General features: G+C 33.6%; 1 protein-coding gene across 1 annotated transcript in view; it reads right to left on the reverse strand.

Annotated features, from left to right (window-relative positions):
- The window catches only part of LOC104462318 (protein fantom-like), a gene marked incomplete at its 3' end in the record, with an annotated part of 97,888 nt that overhangs the window by 55,877 nt on the left and 26,116 nt on the right, over positions 1 to 15,895 (reverse strand). Inside the window, exons 10-12 of the mRNA XM_010074220.1 lie at positions 12,594 to 12,700; positions 12,314 to 12,364; positions 589 to 772 (exon numbers count right to left, since the gene is read on the reverse strand). Coding sequence (XP_010072522.1) covers positions 589 to 772; positions 12,314 to 12,364; positions 12,594 to 12,700 — 342 coding nt within the window. The remainder of the gene's footprint in view (positions 1 to 588; positions 773 to 12,313; positions 12,365 to 12,593; positions 12,701 to 15,895) is intronic.

A 15,895-nucleotide genomic window follows, 5' to 3' on the forward strand; every position in this document is an offset into this window, starting at 1 on the left:
TAAATTACATTGTGTATTGACATCAAGTATTTTCAGAAGTTCCTTTATTAGAGAATAGCATATGGAACATAGAGCATTAAGTATTATGAAGTAAATAGCAATGTATTAGTATTAAATATGACTGAATAATTTCCTGTTTCAAGAAGTTCTTATTAAAGGAACACCGAGTATTCTCAAGTGATAATCAAGTCTATTTACATATTTTCTTTTTTCAACTGTACACGGTTACATGGAACATTTTTCTTTTGCTGTATCGTCATGTATAGATACAGAAACAAGTTCATCATGTTCTTTAAAAAAGAATATATTAATTTTAGTTATGTACAGCCTAATTTCAAAATTTATGTGCTAGCAGCATAAATATATTGTAATGTTACTGTTTCATACACAAGCCTACTTCAATAATTCATCTTATGCAATTATCAGGTATCCTTACTTCACTGCTTAAAAACAGCCCTTAATATTTCCCAAAATGTTTGGGAAATAGACAAATACAATCCATATACAGATAAATGCAACTACAATATCCAGAGGAAGCAGACATTATTGGCAGACATTTTCATACGACAGAATTTACATCATACTTACCACAGCCAAAGTTATAGTAAATCCTCTCATCAATTTTTGGTTTTGGAAGCGACAGTGGGGTCTTTTCTGCAATGACATCGTGTAATTTGCATTCTACAAACAGCTGCTTTATTGTTTCATCTGATGTAATTCGTGGCTCAGTAAGACTGAGCGACAGAATTTCAATAATGATTTTTTCAATTGCCTATTTAAAAACAAAGCACAAAAGAAATACAAATTATTTTGTTTTTCTTGAAGTGTTAACACAAAACAAACAAACATATATGTAAATCACTGGCTATTTTGTATGACTAACACTGATTAATTGATTTTGACATAGACACAATAAGATTCGAAAGCCCCCAAGTTTGTAGTTAAGAATATTGCTCCAACAGATACCAATTTACATTCGGTGTTGAAAATATTTTTGCAACAGTCATACTCTGCTGGAGAAGATTAGGTTAAGATTAGAGTCATGTACAAATGACATCTGAACCACAAATTTCAGTTGCCATTATTTTTAGCTACACAGCAAAGTGATTTGTATCTTGATCCTATAACTGCTTGACATAGTCTCAGTAATATTGGTACCAAAGTTTTCCAAATGAAAGAGGATTGTTATACTCTGTGCCTACTGCAGACTACACTACAAATAGTTCAATAAAGTCACAAAGTAGTTAGACATGTAAAGTAACACTATATTTATATGGAATTCAGCTTCATATATTGAACTTTTCCAGTTAAATCAAATATACATTTGAAAGTTTAAATTAACAATATAATAATAAAAGTTAATATCCTAATTGTTTTTCACTAGAGCCTATTCTATCTCTAACTAAAATGACATTTTTCTTATACAAAATAGTTTTATACTGCTCAGCAAAGTCTACATAATTTGTGTACAGATACATTTTAATAAGCTTTATGTATTAGAGGAGGAATGTCAGACTTGAGAGAAAAGGTTCCAAATATTTCCCCAGGTAACTTGGTAATTCAAAGAAAGAAAAGCCACGATGGTTTCAAAACTGGAGTTCATCGGTGAGCATTTGAAGATGAGATTCTTCAAAAAGCAAACAGAACATGCTGGAGTTCAGAAATGTCAAAATAATTTTTTTTACTTCATTTTTTTCAAGCTCATAACTTTATTAAAAATATTTCCCCATATGGAAATATTGTGACAATTTTTGATTTTAAACTTAAATCACTTGAAGTAATAAAATACATACGATAACCGTTCTTGATTCAGTGTTATAACTGCAAGTCAATATTCTAATTTATTATGGAGATAGCTTATATTTTTCCCAGCAAATTATATAATTAATCAAACCGAATAGCAGGTGTATCCTATAGTAAAAATATCCATCATATAGAACAATTTCCATTGCTGTCAAGCCCTTTCAATATTTGATGAAGTAATTTTACCCCCTCCTTTCAAAAGACATTTCCTTTTATTATGTATCCTAAGACATTTTAACTAAAACCCCAAATCTGAATATTTCAATAAGGTTGTTTTATTATTCAGTAGATTCATGGAAATTTTACTAGGATGACAGAAAATTCTACACCATTCTGTCTCCACTAATACAGGTACACGGCTTCAGCTGGCAATATTACTGGGATTAGCATAGAATGATGAAATATTTAAAGGAATTTTTTTCTAAAATCTAATAAATCAAATGACTGCCAAATATCATTAAAGTGATGGTCTTTGACTTGAATATGCTTTTCATATTCAAATTTGAAAAGAAAGAGATGAAAGCCTGGAAAGGTTACTCAGTTTCAACTAATAACCTCAAGCACTCTACATTCACATGCATAAAAAATGAAATTGGCTCTATTGTCTAATTTTACTTCAGAAACAACTCTTTTCTTCTTGCACTGAACAGATGTATTAGCATCTCTATTTAAAGTGATATGCTGAGTGGTTTTGTTCACCCCAAAGTATTTAGCAACTATGTCAATCTAGTTTGTACACAGACAGTAGTTTATGAATCAAGCCCCAATACAATATAGTGTATTACAAAATATTCCTTTTGCATATCTTAAAATTTGTTTGACATATTTAACACCTGTAATTGCATACTGTAGGCAAAGAATATTACAGTTTTTCAAGGATAGCAGGGTAAATCCAGGTATTCTGTTTTCTAACTTATAAGGAAGCAAATAACTGAGTCATACTACTGGAAAATGGTAAGAAAAAATACTCAATTACTTTAGAGCTTAACAGTCAAGAATACTTTAAAGCCTGGTTTTATTAAACGTGAATACACACATACAAAGGAGAACACAAGCTGATTAAAAAGAAAAGCATTTACAAATAAAAAACATAGAACTGCTTAAGAGTAGCATAGCCAGCATGACATACTTCACTGCTAATACAAAACCACTCATATTATATAGCCATGCTGAAAATATATGTAGCATCCAATATATGACAGGAATTAATTTTTAAACAACTATTTATATTTCTGTGATGCAGAATGAAGTATGTTATTTAAATCTTTTCCTAAGTTGTTTTTTTGTAAGCCTTGGTCTCATTTATTAGGTACTATTCAAGTGAAAAATGGATAGTTTGTCATGACCAATTACTTCCCACAAATCATTCTACTTAGATGGGAATAAAATTAGCCTTTAAACTTAGTATTTAAAACTAAATATAATATAAAATTTCCTCTTAACAGAGAGACTGGACATGTGTATTAAAATAAAGATATTAAATGCTTTCAAAGACTGTCTCTGAGAAACTGGTTCAGTGCTTTCATTCCAAGTGAGGAAAACAAAACACAGGCGAGATACTTAGTCTATGGCAATATCCTTTCTTTACCATTTAATATTGACTCTTTGTAATTAACACTACCCAGAGGTTTCGAACACTCACCGAACTCCTTCAACAAGCTTGAGGATTAGGTTAAGTACTAAATGCATTGGACATTGTATCAGAATTTGAAGTCTCAACATAACTTTTTCATTTTTATAATTTCTGAGATTGAAAAAGCTTTCTTAAATTCCATAAAAAGCCTTGACTGCCATCTTCAAGAAGATGTATATTCCATGTTTTTATTTTCTTTTTGGTGACAATAAAATGCTAAGACTTTGATGTGAATAATAAAATCCAATTAACTCACATGGTCCACAATGCTATTCCACAGAATTGTTAGAAGTGTTAAAAAAAAAAAAAAAAAAAAAAAAGAGTTTGTGCTTTCTACACAAAACAGCAGCATTGAAAATGCCTTGCTATAGGAACAATGTAAACAATGTTCCTATTTCTACATCCACAGTACTTACTAATATAATGCCCTTGAAAAACTCAAAATAAACGTCTTAACTGTAAGTTCAACTTGAATTCTATCTTTCCCAATGCTCAAAAATATCTATGCTTTATTCCTTAACATTTTATGTATTTATTTACACAGTCCACTTACTCAATCGCTCTCTTCTATTTCAAGCAGATAAACTCTAAACTGTTGTCCAATAATCACAAGTAATCATCCATTTGCTATCAATACTTCAATCGCTATCAATATTACTTAATTGACAAACATATTTATTGTATGAGAAATTATCCTCTTCCTCTAACAAGTGCCAACTTCCTGTAATCATCCTATTAACAACTCAGTATAGAGCTGCAAAGGAACGTTATCACAAGAATGCCCATCTTATTTAACTGTTCAGAGACACAAACATTACTTAAGCAATTATTATTAACAGGGCAACATCTTACATATACACATGAAAATACATATTACAGAAAATTATTCTAGTCCTTAACTGTATGCAGTGACTTTTCATGTTAGGAAAAATATCTTCTATTTTTACATTTTCCCCATAATGTTGTAGACGTGACAACAGAAAGAGGGATACAGCAACGCTCCCTGTTCCGTCTCCAAATGGATGGGACTTACAAAAGTGCATGCACTTTAGACTCTCCCTAATCCCTTGGGCAAAGGGATCTCTCCTTGTTCAATAGCTCTGTTGGAGCTGGATTTACTGTGAAGGAGGGAAAGACAAATATAATCTTCCCCCAGCATCACTGTTCTTTGCCATGTGCTAGGAGCAGAATGCAGTGGCACAAGGTTAGCACCATAATAAGATTCGATGAAATCCCTTTGGCTCTGTCTAGAATTAAGTACATGTTAAACAGTTTGTGACAATAAGTACATCTCTAGCTGCTGCCATATTATCTAGTGAAGAGTCCAAACTCATAATTATTAGAGCATTAATTATCTTCAATATCTTCAAAGGCATGGATTACTTGCTACAGCTTGAGACAATTCAACAATTAGAAACTGCCTCTTCTATGCAAACCTGTAACGTACCTATCAATGCATTGGTTTTTTTTCAGAAAACACCTTCTCCAATTCAGTATAAAACACCAAACATTTCAGAAAATACTAAATTCTTGAGGGATGTAAAGCTTTCCCACCACGACCATGACAACTATACATCTGAACTTAAAGTCACATTTGCACTTTATTCATAATGCAACTTTCAATCAGCTGAACAATATACTTTCTTCCCTTCAAATGGCTTGCCTCCCCCACCCTTCTGAAGAATAAACATAAAATGGTTCAATGTTTCTCCTGAAGTTGAACTGTTTTGAAAGTTTTGGTTCTGCAACTTGCCTGTGATATTGCTTCAACTGACACCTTTTAAAGGTAAATTGTTTCTAGGGATGAATAAATACCAAAAAAAGCAGATATATCTGGAGCTGTTTGACTGGTGAGATACAAACTTCCTTAACTCTGAGTTTTATTTTCTCCCCAAGAAGTGGGGAAGGCTACATCTGTAATGTTGATACAGTCCTGGACAAAGCTACACCCCTGTCTACTGCAGATTACATCAAAGAGGAGACTTCATTTTTTTTAGTGTTTAAACACTCACCGTTGATTATATCACGAGATAACATAAAAACCAAATACGAACTATATCAAATCTCAAAGCCATTTAGCTACATCACTACCAACCAGTCACACAATTCAGTAATTCAGATGCTCTGTAAACTTACAATTACCTTTCAATTCAAAAGGTAGTATGATTCTTAGATAAATAAGCATGAAGGACAGAAAGTTTCTCAATAAGAGGTCTTACTCTGTACATTTTCAGCATGCTAATACACCTCAACATTTAACTTACAAGATGAAAGAAGCAGCAATATTAGGTAAAAACTAAAAAAAGAAAAATATGATAGGATTTCTGCTTTTGTATATATCTAGGAATGTATTTTTCTCTATGTAGATCACAGTTTTGGTTTGATTTAAAAAATAAAGTAAATTTTAAAAATTTGTATTTGAAAGTTAATCCATTTAGAAAAAAACACCTTAGTATGGGAAAAAAGCAGAAGTATCAGTATAGCGTATTCATCTGTTAAGAGTGCATCTGTACTGAAAAAATATATCAAATTGCACATTTTTAATACAGCTGTTCTTTTTATTTAGAGCTTTAATACTTAACATTTGATACTATTCCCCCCCGCCCTGCCATTATAGTATTGTGTGGGGTCAACATAGACATGCAAAAACGAATGGAATTTGATTCTCTCTCCTATTACCCACAGCGTGAAAAATGTTATGCTTGTGCAGCTAATCAAAACTCAAATTAGTTTTAAATCCCGTCCTTTTCTTTTTAGGCCTACGGTCAGAAAAATACTCCTTTGTACTTCTAAAGCCACCATAACTTACTGCCATGTCAATAAGCTCTGATAAACGTAGCCTCTCAAGTAAGCAACTTAGGAGCATTCATATTCACAACTACAAAAAATATTATCAGCTAGGTTAAAATTGGCTCATGTTGATGCTTTTCCTGTGGTCTCATGCATTCAGCCTTAAATCTGATTTTCTACTTAATATTGTGACTAATTAGTTTTGTTACCTAAAAAGTAATGGGTTACCTAATGACTTTAAGATTCTGTTGTTCCAAACTATTTTAAAAGCTGCTGTTTGCGGTTTCTTTGGTATTACTTTTCCCTCTTCTTTTTCTTCCATCAAGAAGGATAACTTGTAGTACATGCTTCTGATTATTACTTTAAAGTATATTTGACAAGCGCTAGAAGTTGTAAATCCATCATTTCAGTGTACTGTCTATTCAGATCACAGTCATCTGAAAATTTATCAGTGGCAAAAGACAATTAATGTTTTCCTGGCTTCTTCAAACTTTCTTTTACTTTAGCTCCTGTCTAATGGTGACTATAATAGCAAACAATCACCTTAAAGATGGAGAATGGCAAATGCTCTTTTTTAATCTTAGACCCATCACCAGTCTTTGAAAATACTGACTATAAAGCTTTAATAAGTTACTTTTATCTTACTCTGATAAGATAGAACAATTTCATGAATTTTATTTCTTGTTTTATTAAATATGCTGGTGCAGCACTTCTACTTCCCCAAATGCAGATATCTCATAGGAGGAAATGCCCTATTTAAGTAACTGTACCAAAAAGGCATAATAAAAGGAAAAGTATTTAATCTTTTGCTATACATAAACTTTACTCTGTCTCAGCTGAAACCAGGACAGCTTTACATCTTCCCACCTTTGCACAGAGATGTTTCCTTGACCAGCAGAACCACAAGTGATTGGTAAGGCTTTTTAACTGCATTTAAGAGAGATTTTCATGTCTATATTAATTAGACCCTGAGATCTTAATTTACAGGAACTGATGACAGTTTTCCATAAACTGCTATCAGGGCAAGATAATGTATTCAGTATCTGCAACAACAAAGAGAGATGTAAACACACCTACAGAAAAAATGGGACCGCCACCAAATAAATTGGTTTTGCCAGTAATTGCCTTATGGGCACATTTTAAGACAACCTGGAAGCTGACATGAGTAAATTTTATTGTGATAATGGAATGCTATATTATCTCCTGCAAGGATAAAGTGTAGACATGTGAGTGAAAGGGAGGAGAGAATGGAAGAGAAAAGATTTTTTTTTTTCAATATAAAGACCATGCCAAAGAAAATGCAAATTCTCAGTTTTGATGTCTATTTTGAGGATCTGAAACAAGGCTTTTAATCAATGTATTATACATCAAATTGATAATGTTAACTTCTGATTATTCAAATGTATGAAATATTCATAGAGAACTGTCCAAACTTTTACATTTCGCAGACTTCTTTTCTCTATTAATTATCATGCCTGGAAGCTTTTTAGTAAAAGCAGCAGCCGTCAGCCTGACTGAACCTGACAAGCTAGCAAGGCCCAATTACACTGGCACTCTGTGGCACTTTGATGTACTGGAAACGAAAAGAGATAGGGGCAAATTGTATAGCACATTATGTTAATGACTTGATTTAATCCAGCCACTAAACTTTATGTAGCCTGTTAAAAAAGATGCTAACACTAATTACGCCACTTTGGAAAGGAAAGAAGGGGACAAGCATTTCATACCGACAAAGTGAAGCTCATAAATGTTGTAAATGAAATGAAACAAAATGAAGTAATCTATGATTAATTATACATCATAGACAAGAAGAACAGAGAAAGAAGCAAGTGGTACAGCTAAGTACTGGAAAATCTGTTAGATACCCTTTATGATCAACATATCTAAGAAACAACCATGGACTGTCTAATTTGCAACATGCAAAAAAGAAACAGTATGATCCTAAATGACTTAAACAGTTTGGCATACAACTCAGATTTATAGAATAATTAGCATAACGATCTCTAAAAATCACAAATCTTATTTACAGTGTTTGATTACCAGCAGGATATTTATCTCAAAAGATAAAAGGCACTGATTTTTAATCTTAAAAACACCCCAAATTCAATCACAATTTTCATATGCTGTATTCTATAATTAACCCAAGATTTCAAATGTACCAATGCCTATTTTTAAAACCCAATTTGTATCAAACATGTTGTCTTAGCAGTTTATAGCTTTTGTTGTCTTATCCACCCTTCTTGAACAGGCACGTTGCTACCAGAGGAACAAATTAATGGAGAAAGGTAGAAATTAATGAACTTGAAATGAATCTACACTCAAAATCCTCTCAGAAGTGTTCTTAAATAATTTTGATAAAATATAGGATGAGTAGAAATGTACCGATAACCGCATTATAGTTTGACTTAATGGTGATGAGTAACAGTAATTTTAGTTCTTACAATTACAAGCGAAACAATTTTTTAACATTTTACATCTAAACAATGCAATCTGTCTGCCAAAGTACCTTCTGTATCTTTCTGCAGCATATGCAACTGACAGCATTTCTAAAACCTTTCTACAACTCAAAAAAAAAGGAAAGGAGCAATATTTCTCATACGAAGCATTGCCTCTTGTTGCTAGTTACTTTGTAAGATGTCACATAGCATTGAAAAAAGGATAAAAAAAAAGAATCAAACTAGCTCTAGGTTATCACATTGCAGAACATTAAAAAAGTTAAGACTGATAGGACATAACAGTACAACCCTGGTCCTTTAAAAGAAGGCTAAACAGACCAGGCAAGTATTACCTGTTAGTAGTATTATAATCAATTTTAAGTGCTGGTTTTATATCTTTTAAGATTGCTCAGTCAATGTTAGATCTAAAGGAACGGAATCCTTTTTTTTTTTTAGAGAACTATACTACTGAAATACTTTTTCAAGTAAATTTTCCAAATTTGTATTATGCTGTGTTATTTTGTAGATATGATTTTATGCTCGTTAATTGCTGGTTTTAAGAACCAGTGAAGAGAATGTCATCACTGTACATGCCTGCAAATAACAACAGAAAACAAGTACAGTGAAGTGATTGGATACTGCACATGTACAGACTTCACTGAAAACTGATTCTCAGTTCTAAAACTGTTGGGATGTCAGGAACAAAAAGAAATCTATGTGGATCAACTAGAAAAATATATGTAAGTTTTGCATGTTATTAACAACCTCAAACTTATGCAATTGCTGTTTCAACAACATTCGATCCAGTCAACGTACTGGGATGAAACATGGGTAGCTAAGCATTGTAAATTTACTACAGGCCTTGAAAAGTGAACTTATCCTCCCCTTCCTCAGAAAGTACTGGAAGAACCAGAAAAGCACATTTCCCCACAAAAAGGGAACAAGAAGGACTGAACAACACGACTAAGTTGTTTCAACATTCACATTACAATAGTTATCTTTCGTTGGGGAGATTTTGTGCAGGACTAAAATTTGATTTCAGATTTAAACTAATTAGAAATGTCTATTCCTAAGTGTGTATGACAATAATGGAAAAGACGACAATAGATTTTTCCCATTAAAAAAGCTCCTATAAATCACATGTACAATACAGTCAGGTTAAATTTTATTTTTTTCTGTGAAAAGGTGTCTATTTGAACAGAAAATGGGGAAACATACATTAGCTGAAAATGCCTTAGGTTCTGACCTTAGATGTAGCAAAGCTACTCTTAGAGAACATTAGACTTAAAATATTTTTCTTAGACTTACCAAACAACTGGCATGAATACTCTGACTCACCTTTAATTTGAGTATTGGGCTTGTAATAATACAGTCAACACTGTCAGTTGTTATTGATTCAATGTCATAATTTTTTTGTTCATCATCTAGTTCTGCAAAAAAAAAAAAAAAAAAAAAGTAGTTAAAAACCCCTGTTATTTGTAGTCCCATTTGAGACTTGCTGAGAAACCTGATAGCAATATATTTGCTTTTCTAATAAATCAAGTACAAGTGCCAGGTAAATCTTCTCTTCCTTGCAGAAGATTAACAAGGGTAAACCAATGACCTTTGAAGTCGTCTAAGCAGTACTTTTTTCTGATTTGCTAGAAAAATAGTAATGTTTCCCAGTTGATGCAAATTGATGAGTCGAATGATATAAGTCCTGTGATGAACTGAAGCAGGAAGAACAGTCAGCTTTATGTAAGAATATGGCCTGAATTTGCAGATTTCCTGTGACTATGTTTAACACCATGCACAACTAAACAAGAATGTACTTATTTTTTTTTCCTTTTAAAAAAAAAGAAAAAAGTAGTTCTGCTTGCAGGTGGATTATTTTCTGAAGCATTCAGGTCTTTTTCCTCTGTAGCAAATTACTTATAAACACAACAGGGTTTCAAGATCATGTTTTCCTAATTTTTCTAATGAATTCTTATGCAGAAGCTGCAAATAACTGAACATAAAATTTTAGCATTCTGCTTGTGCTTTTACTTTAAACTTAGTATTGTGGACTTGGATTATTTCAATGATAAACAGCTTAAGCTCAGAGGTGGAACAGGATAACCTGGCTTTTATAATCTTTAAATAAATCTGCCTGTAACAACTTTATGTCACAGATGTGATAAGACATACTACCCCTCTCACTGTCTGAAAGGATTTCCGGTATCAGCATTGGCTGCTATCTGCAGACAAAAGGAGCATATTCATTAAAATAGTCTTTAGAACAGCACCGTTCTAAAGGAGAATATAAAGACATTTAAAATAGAAGCTAGGTTTCCTTTAATATTTTATGAATCTAGGTCAGATATCAGATTTTTGCATTCAATTACAATACAGTTTCCATTTGGGAAGAAAGTAACACCAACATATCCACCACCTAGCTTCAGCTATAAAGTACACCAGAATATAATTTCTGTCACGAAGCTTCTCATAATGAGGCAGCTCCCACTGCTAGTAAGAAATGCTTAAGCAAATGGAAAGAGACATAGATTTCTTAAGAAGGTACAGTCACTTATTCATAAAAATGAATTCTACCTGCTGTTTCCAATTCTTCAGCTACTTTTGTCTGACCTTCAGAGGTAACTGAGCTTTGGTCTGTCAACTGCCCCTTTGAAAGGAATGGAAAAGTTTAAAGCATAATTTTGTAAATTTTGAGCATGTGCTAACACAAAAAATAGGAATGAGGTAATTTTATATAATTAATAATCCTGCTTCAGTGAATGTACAAAACCTGAATTATTATTCTCAATTCTACATTGCTTCTGTTATTAATACTGGGTATAATAATAATAATTTCACCTAGTCTTTTTGGGTTGTTTTGTGTATTTTCTTTTTTTTTCATTATCATTATAGAATTATCACTTGCATTTCAGTAGCAGAAGATGATTCTATTTACAGTAAACACCTCCTCAAGCAAATAAAAGGTAAGTCACTGGAATAGTGTAAAATGAATGAAAATGTATTTTTTAACTTATTTCTTCCCCCCCCCCCACTTCATTTTCATCGTAAACAATAAAATTACAACTTATGTGCAAGAGAAAAAAATAGAACATTTTCTGAGATTTTGTTTTTCTGTTTTAATAGATGAAGAGAAGTTGTTAAGCATCACTGTATCACATTTTAAAACTTCCATGCTTATAGTATGCTTACAGAATTAACAAACAAAAATATTTTTAATAAACATTATAGGAAGAACAAGATGGTGTCCTAAGTCATTTAATGAAAAAACAGTTTTTTTTAAAAAATGCTTGTGAATCTGGTTTAATTCACTGTTGATGTTATAAGGAACTATCTGCATAACTCTAGATTTCATCCTGAAAATTTCTTCCTCTTCCCTTCTGCTTCACTGTAACTCAAGAATGACAAAAGCACACATGAGATCGAAGCATTAACTACTAAAAGATACACAAATAATTCAGCTCTCAAAAATCCCAGGCATTGTGTATTAAACATGTAATGGTCAACCAAGCGTTTAGTTGATGTCTTCTTAGTTAGAAAAAAAAAAACAAAATACAATAAAGGCAAAATATATAAAATCATAGAGTGGTTTGGGTTGGAAAGGACCCAAATCATATTATCTAGTTCCCAGCTTCTACAATGCTCATTCTTTTTAAGTTACCTTTGTAAGCAGAAGGGCTTCACTGAGTTTTGCCACATCAGTATCACCTTCCTGAAACAGAAATACTTAATGAAAAGGTGTTATCAGATATGAATGAGTATCGAAGAAATACATTCAGAATACCAAGATGCATTCTCACTAGACATGGCATTTTGCTTGATATTATGAATAAACAAACAGTTATATTTCTGTATTCTCTACTTTAAAGAAGTATTCACACTATGCATAAAACATAGAGTGGGGTTTTTTTGCTCATATTCTAAACAGAAATAGAGTTCACCTTGGTTAAAAGCTTCACTTGACTTTTCAGTTCCTCTAGTTGTTGCTTTTGTTCCAGGTAGCGTAACTTCAGGTCTTCGTTCTCTTCCATCAGCTTTTTGTTTTGGTCTTAACATAGAAAAAAACCAAAATATTTTTCTTAACATAATTATAAAAATTACAAACTTGCTTCTTCATATTAACTTACACATGAAAATTTCATTTTAAAATGTAAAAGCATTTATTCTGTATAGGGAAATCTTTGGCATTAACAAACAGAAAGAAAGGGATAGAAAACTACTCCTCTTTTGTGGGAATAAAGAACTGGTTGTTGGCAAAAATGTAAACTGACCTTCAGGTTAGAGAATGATTGTGGACAAATGAGGCAACATTGTGGAAAGCCCTACTGCAAGCGTGAGAAACAGCAGGTTCAAAACACCATGTAGTGGAAAACAGACAAAACCTGAAGGTCAGCAGAATGTAAAAGCAAAACTGAGGTTATGTAATCCTTTGTAATAAATTGGGAGCTTGCATACAGGATGGCAGTGTTTGCTCTTGGCAATGCTCCCCCTTCAGCAAACCCGAGTGGCTTTGGTACACTTCAGCGCATCGTCCTGATCCCAGCAGGCCAGAGATCAGCACTCTTTGATCTGGTATAGGTGTATGGATTAAAAAAGCAAAATGTTCTTACTTTCATTAAAAGGGAACCTACAGCGTCAAAAATCTACACTTTGTGTATTTCTAAATAGAAAGGTATGCCAAATTAAGTACAGCTTTCTGTTCTGGGGGAAGAGAAGAATAGAGACAATACAAGACTCTTTATCAATCTGAATGACTGAACACGATTAAACTCATCAGCAGAAGGTTACACAGATTTTACACAAACACCCACTAATGCATAGCTACATCCACATTGATTTCTCAATAAGATGCAAGAAAAAACTTAAGGAAATAATTTTGTTATAGTAACATACCTTCTTTCACACGGACAAGTTTTAAAAGCAAGCTTTTCTTAAAATCATTGAGGTTTCTAAGTAAACAAAAGTACACTCTCACTCTCCTCCCCTGGCCAAACTCCTTATTCTCTTGATAACAGTGTTGGTTTTTCCTTCTATTTTTTTCTTGTGTTTTTTTTTCAAGTCCCAAAGTTATATTCCCATACCATGTAATTAAAAGCTATGAATTCATATTTTAGGTCAGAATTATATAAATGTTAACTGTCAACCTCATGTGCAAGTATTAGCCTTTGTAATTCCCATCTGCACTCACGGGAGTTGATTGGTAAAACATTACATACTTAGTTGAGGATATATTCTTTCAACTAAGTAGTGCACAATACCTTTTTAATGGTAGAATCTTTTCTGTTGACCCTGCGGGCATGATACACAACTTAGCTATTTTTACAGAATAGCTTTTCAGTTTAGAGGCTTGAACTCAGCAGAAAACAGGTGTCTGAGATGCTACTCTTAAGGGTTTTGAAATGTTTCAAAAATTGACATGAGGTCAGTTTTAATTTTACAGACTTTATATATCAAATGACATCTTCACTAAAAATGAATGATCTGTAATGCCATTGCTCCCATACACAGTAGCCTGACTCATACACGTGTTGGGACTCCACAAGAATCACTTTCAATTCAAACACATAATCACGAGCAAGATTTTAATTCCCTGCAGTTATGATGAAAATGCAATGCATTGTGCAACTGAGAAGAAAATATAATTAGAAACACTAAGGGCTAAAAATCATAAAGCAAATAAGAAAACAATTAAAATACGCCTTGTCAATGGGCACAGAAGGCAGGCCTTCCTAAAAGATGGTGAAACACTTACCGGCAATTGAGTCTTCTAGACTTTCCCAAATAATATACCCAAAAGACCTATATCTGTTGGGAGGTCTCCCACAGAGAAAAAGGGACCCTCATGCTGATGTTGTTTCTTTTCCCTAAAAGTATAAACTGAAATCTGAACTGGCAATTTTTCCAGGGATAAGGAGACAAGATATCCCTTGTCAAGTACTTCTATCTCATTGTCATGAATTTTCTGACAAAAGCACCAAGCTCAGTCCACTCTTTTTCTAACACAAACCCCAGTGAAGTTTTAGTACATATTTTTAAGATTCATTCATACTTACTACTTAAAAAATTCACATCAGAATTGTAAATGGTGTGTATATATATATATATATATAGAAAGGAAAGTAGCTTTTCTTCAGATTGAGGCAAATTCAACAGCTTGTTGAACCAAAATGGGCCAATCTGTCAACAGCACAGCTAGTCTACCATCGCACTGTCATACTGCCTCTTCAGATTCTCACCAGGCTCTACGATCCCAACCAGAGATAAAAATCCATGACATGCAGAGGAAGAGGCAGAAGGAAAGGGAATGCTTCCGCAACAGCCTTTAGGGAACAGAAGGGAGAGGAGGGTCCTGCCATTCAGTTTTCCCATATAACTACGCTGTTTTTCATCGGAGCCTCTCAAACTCTCTATTGCATGTTTCCACTTATAATACCATCAGCACTGATTGAAGCACACTTGGGTCGGGGTTGGTGCTGCATGCTGACTGCTGCTTAGCTTGCTTCCCCTAATTTAACCCAAAAGCTGCAACTGAAGGGGAAGAAGAGGGGAGAGAGGAGAGGTGATTCTCCCACCACTGGTGACCACACCCCACAAGAACACACCATCACAAGAATATGAGGGTTTTCAGCAGTAAGGCTATGACAGTAACAGCACAAGAAAGAGCAAAAGTCACTGCCCTGGAGGCTTTGGAAAACACCGCCACAGCAGCTTGCCTGAAATGCTACAGATCCATGAATGGAGGCAGACTGGAGCTGCAGATAGCCCTCTGTCATGATAACAGCCTTATAAGACACCTAAGGGACTGTACAGTAGCACTCTCTTCAGCTGTAATCAAAATACATATCATGCCAATATATGCAAGCCCATGCAAAATCAGAATTTGAATAAACTTGAATGGGTGTCTTCCACATCCAATGTTTGTACATATTTGCAAAACATGAAAATAATCAGAATCTTAATCAGGAAAAGCCTCAACGTTTGTTTACCTCTTATATAAATACCCAGAAAGTTCTTATAGACCAACCAGTACCAACCAGGCAGCAGGGGAGAAGAAAAGAAAACCACCGTCTTTCCCCGTAAATAAAAAGTACACTCTTCCAAGATGACCAAGACCTATTTTGCTTACTCTCCCATAATCCACCTACCATCATGTACAAGAGCATCTATCTTCCCCCTCTTCCTTGACAAATACTCTATTTGCCTAGGTCCAAGTCAGGGCAACAGGACTGCCATGTTTGTTAGC

Source organism: Pterocles gutturalis, unplaced genomic scaffold (assembly GCF_000699245.1).
Source record: "Pterocles gutturalis isolate BGI_N339 unplaced genomic scaffold, ASM69924v1 scaffold11327, whole genome shotgun sequence".
Taxonomy (NCBI): domain Eukaryota; kingdom Metazoa; phylum Chordata; class Aves; order Pterocliformes; family Pteroclidae; genus Pterocles; species Pterocles gutturalis.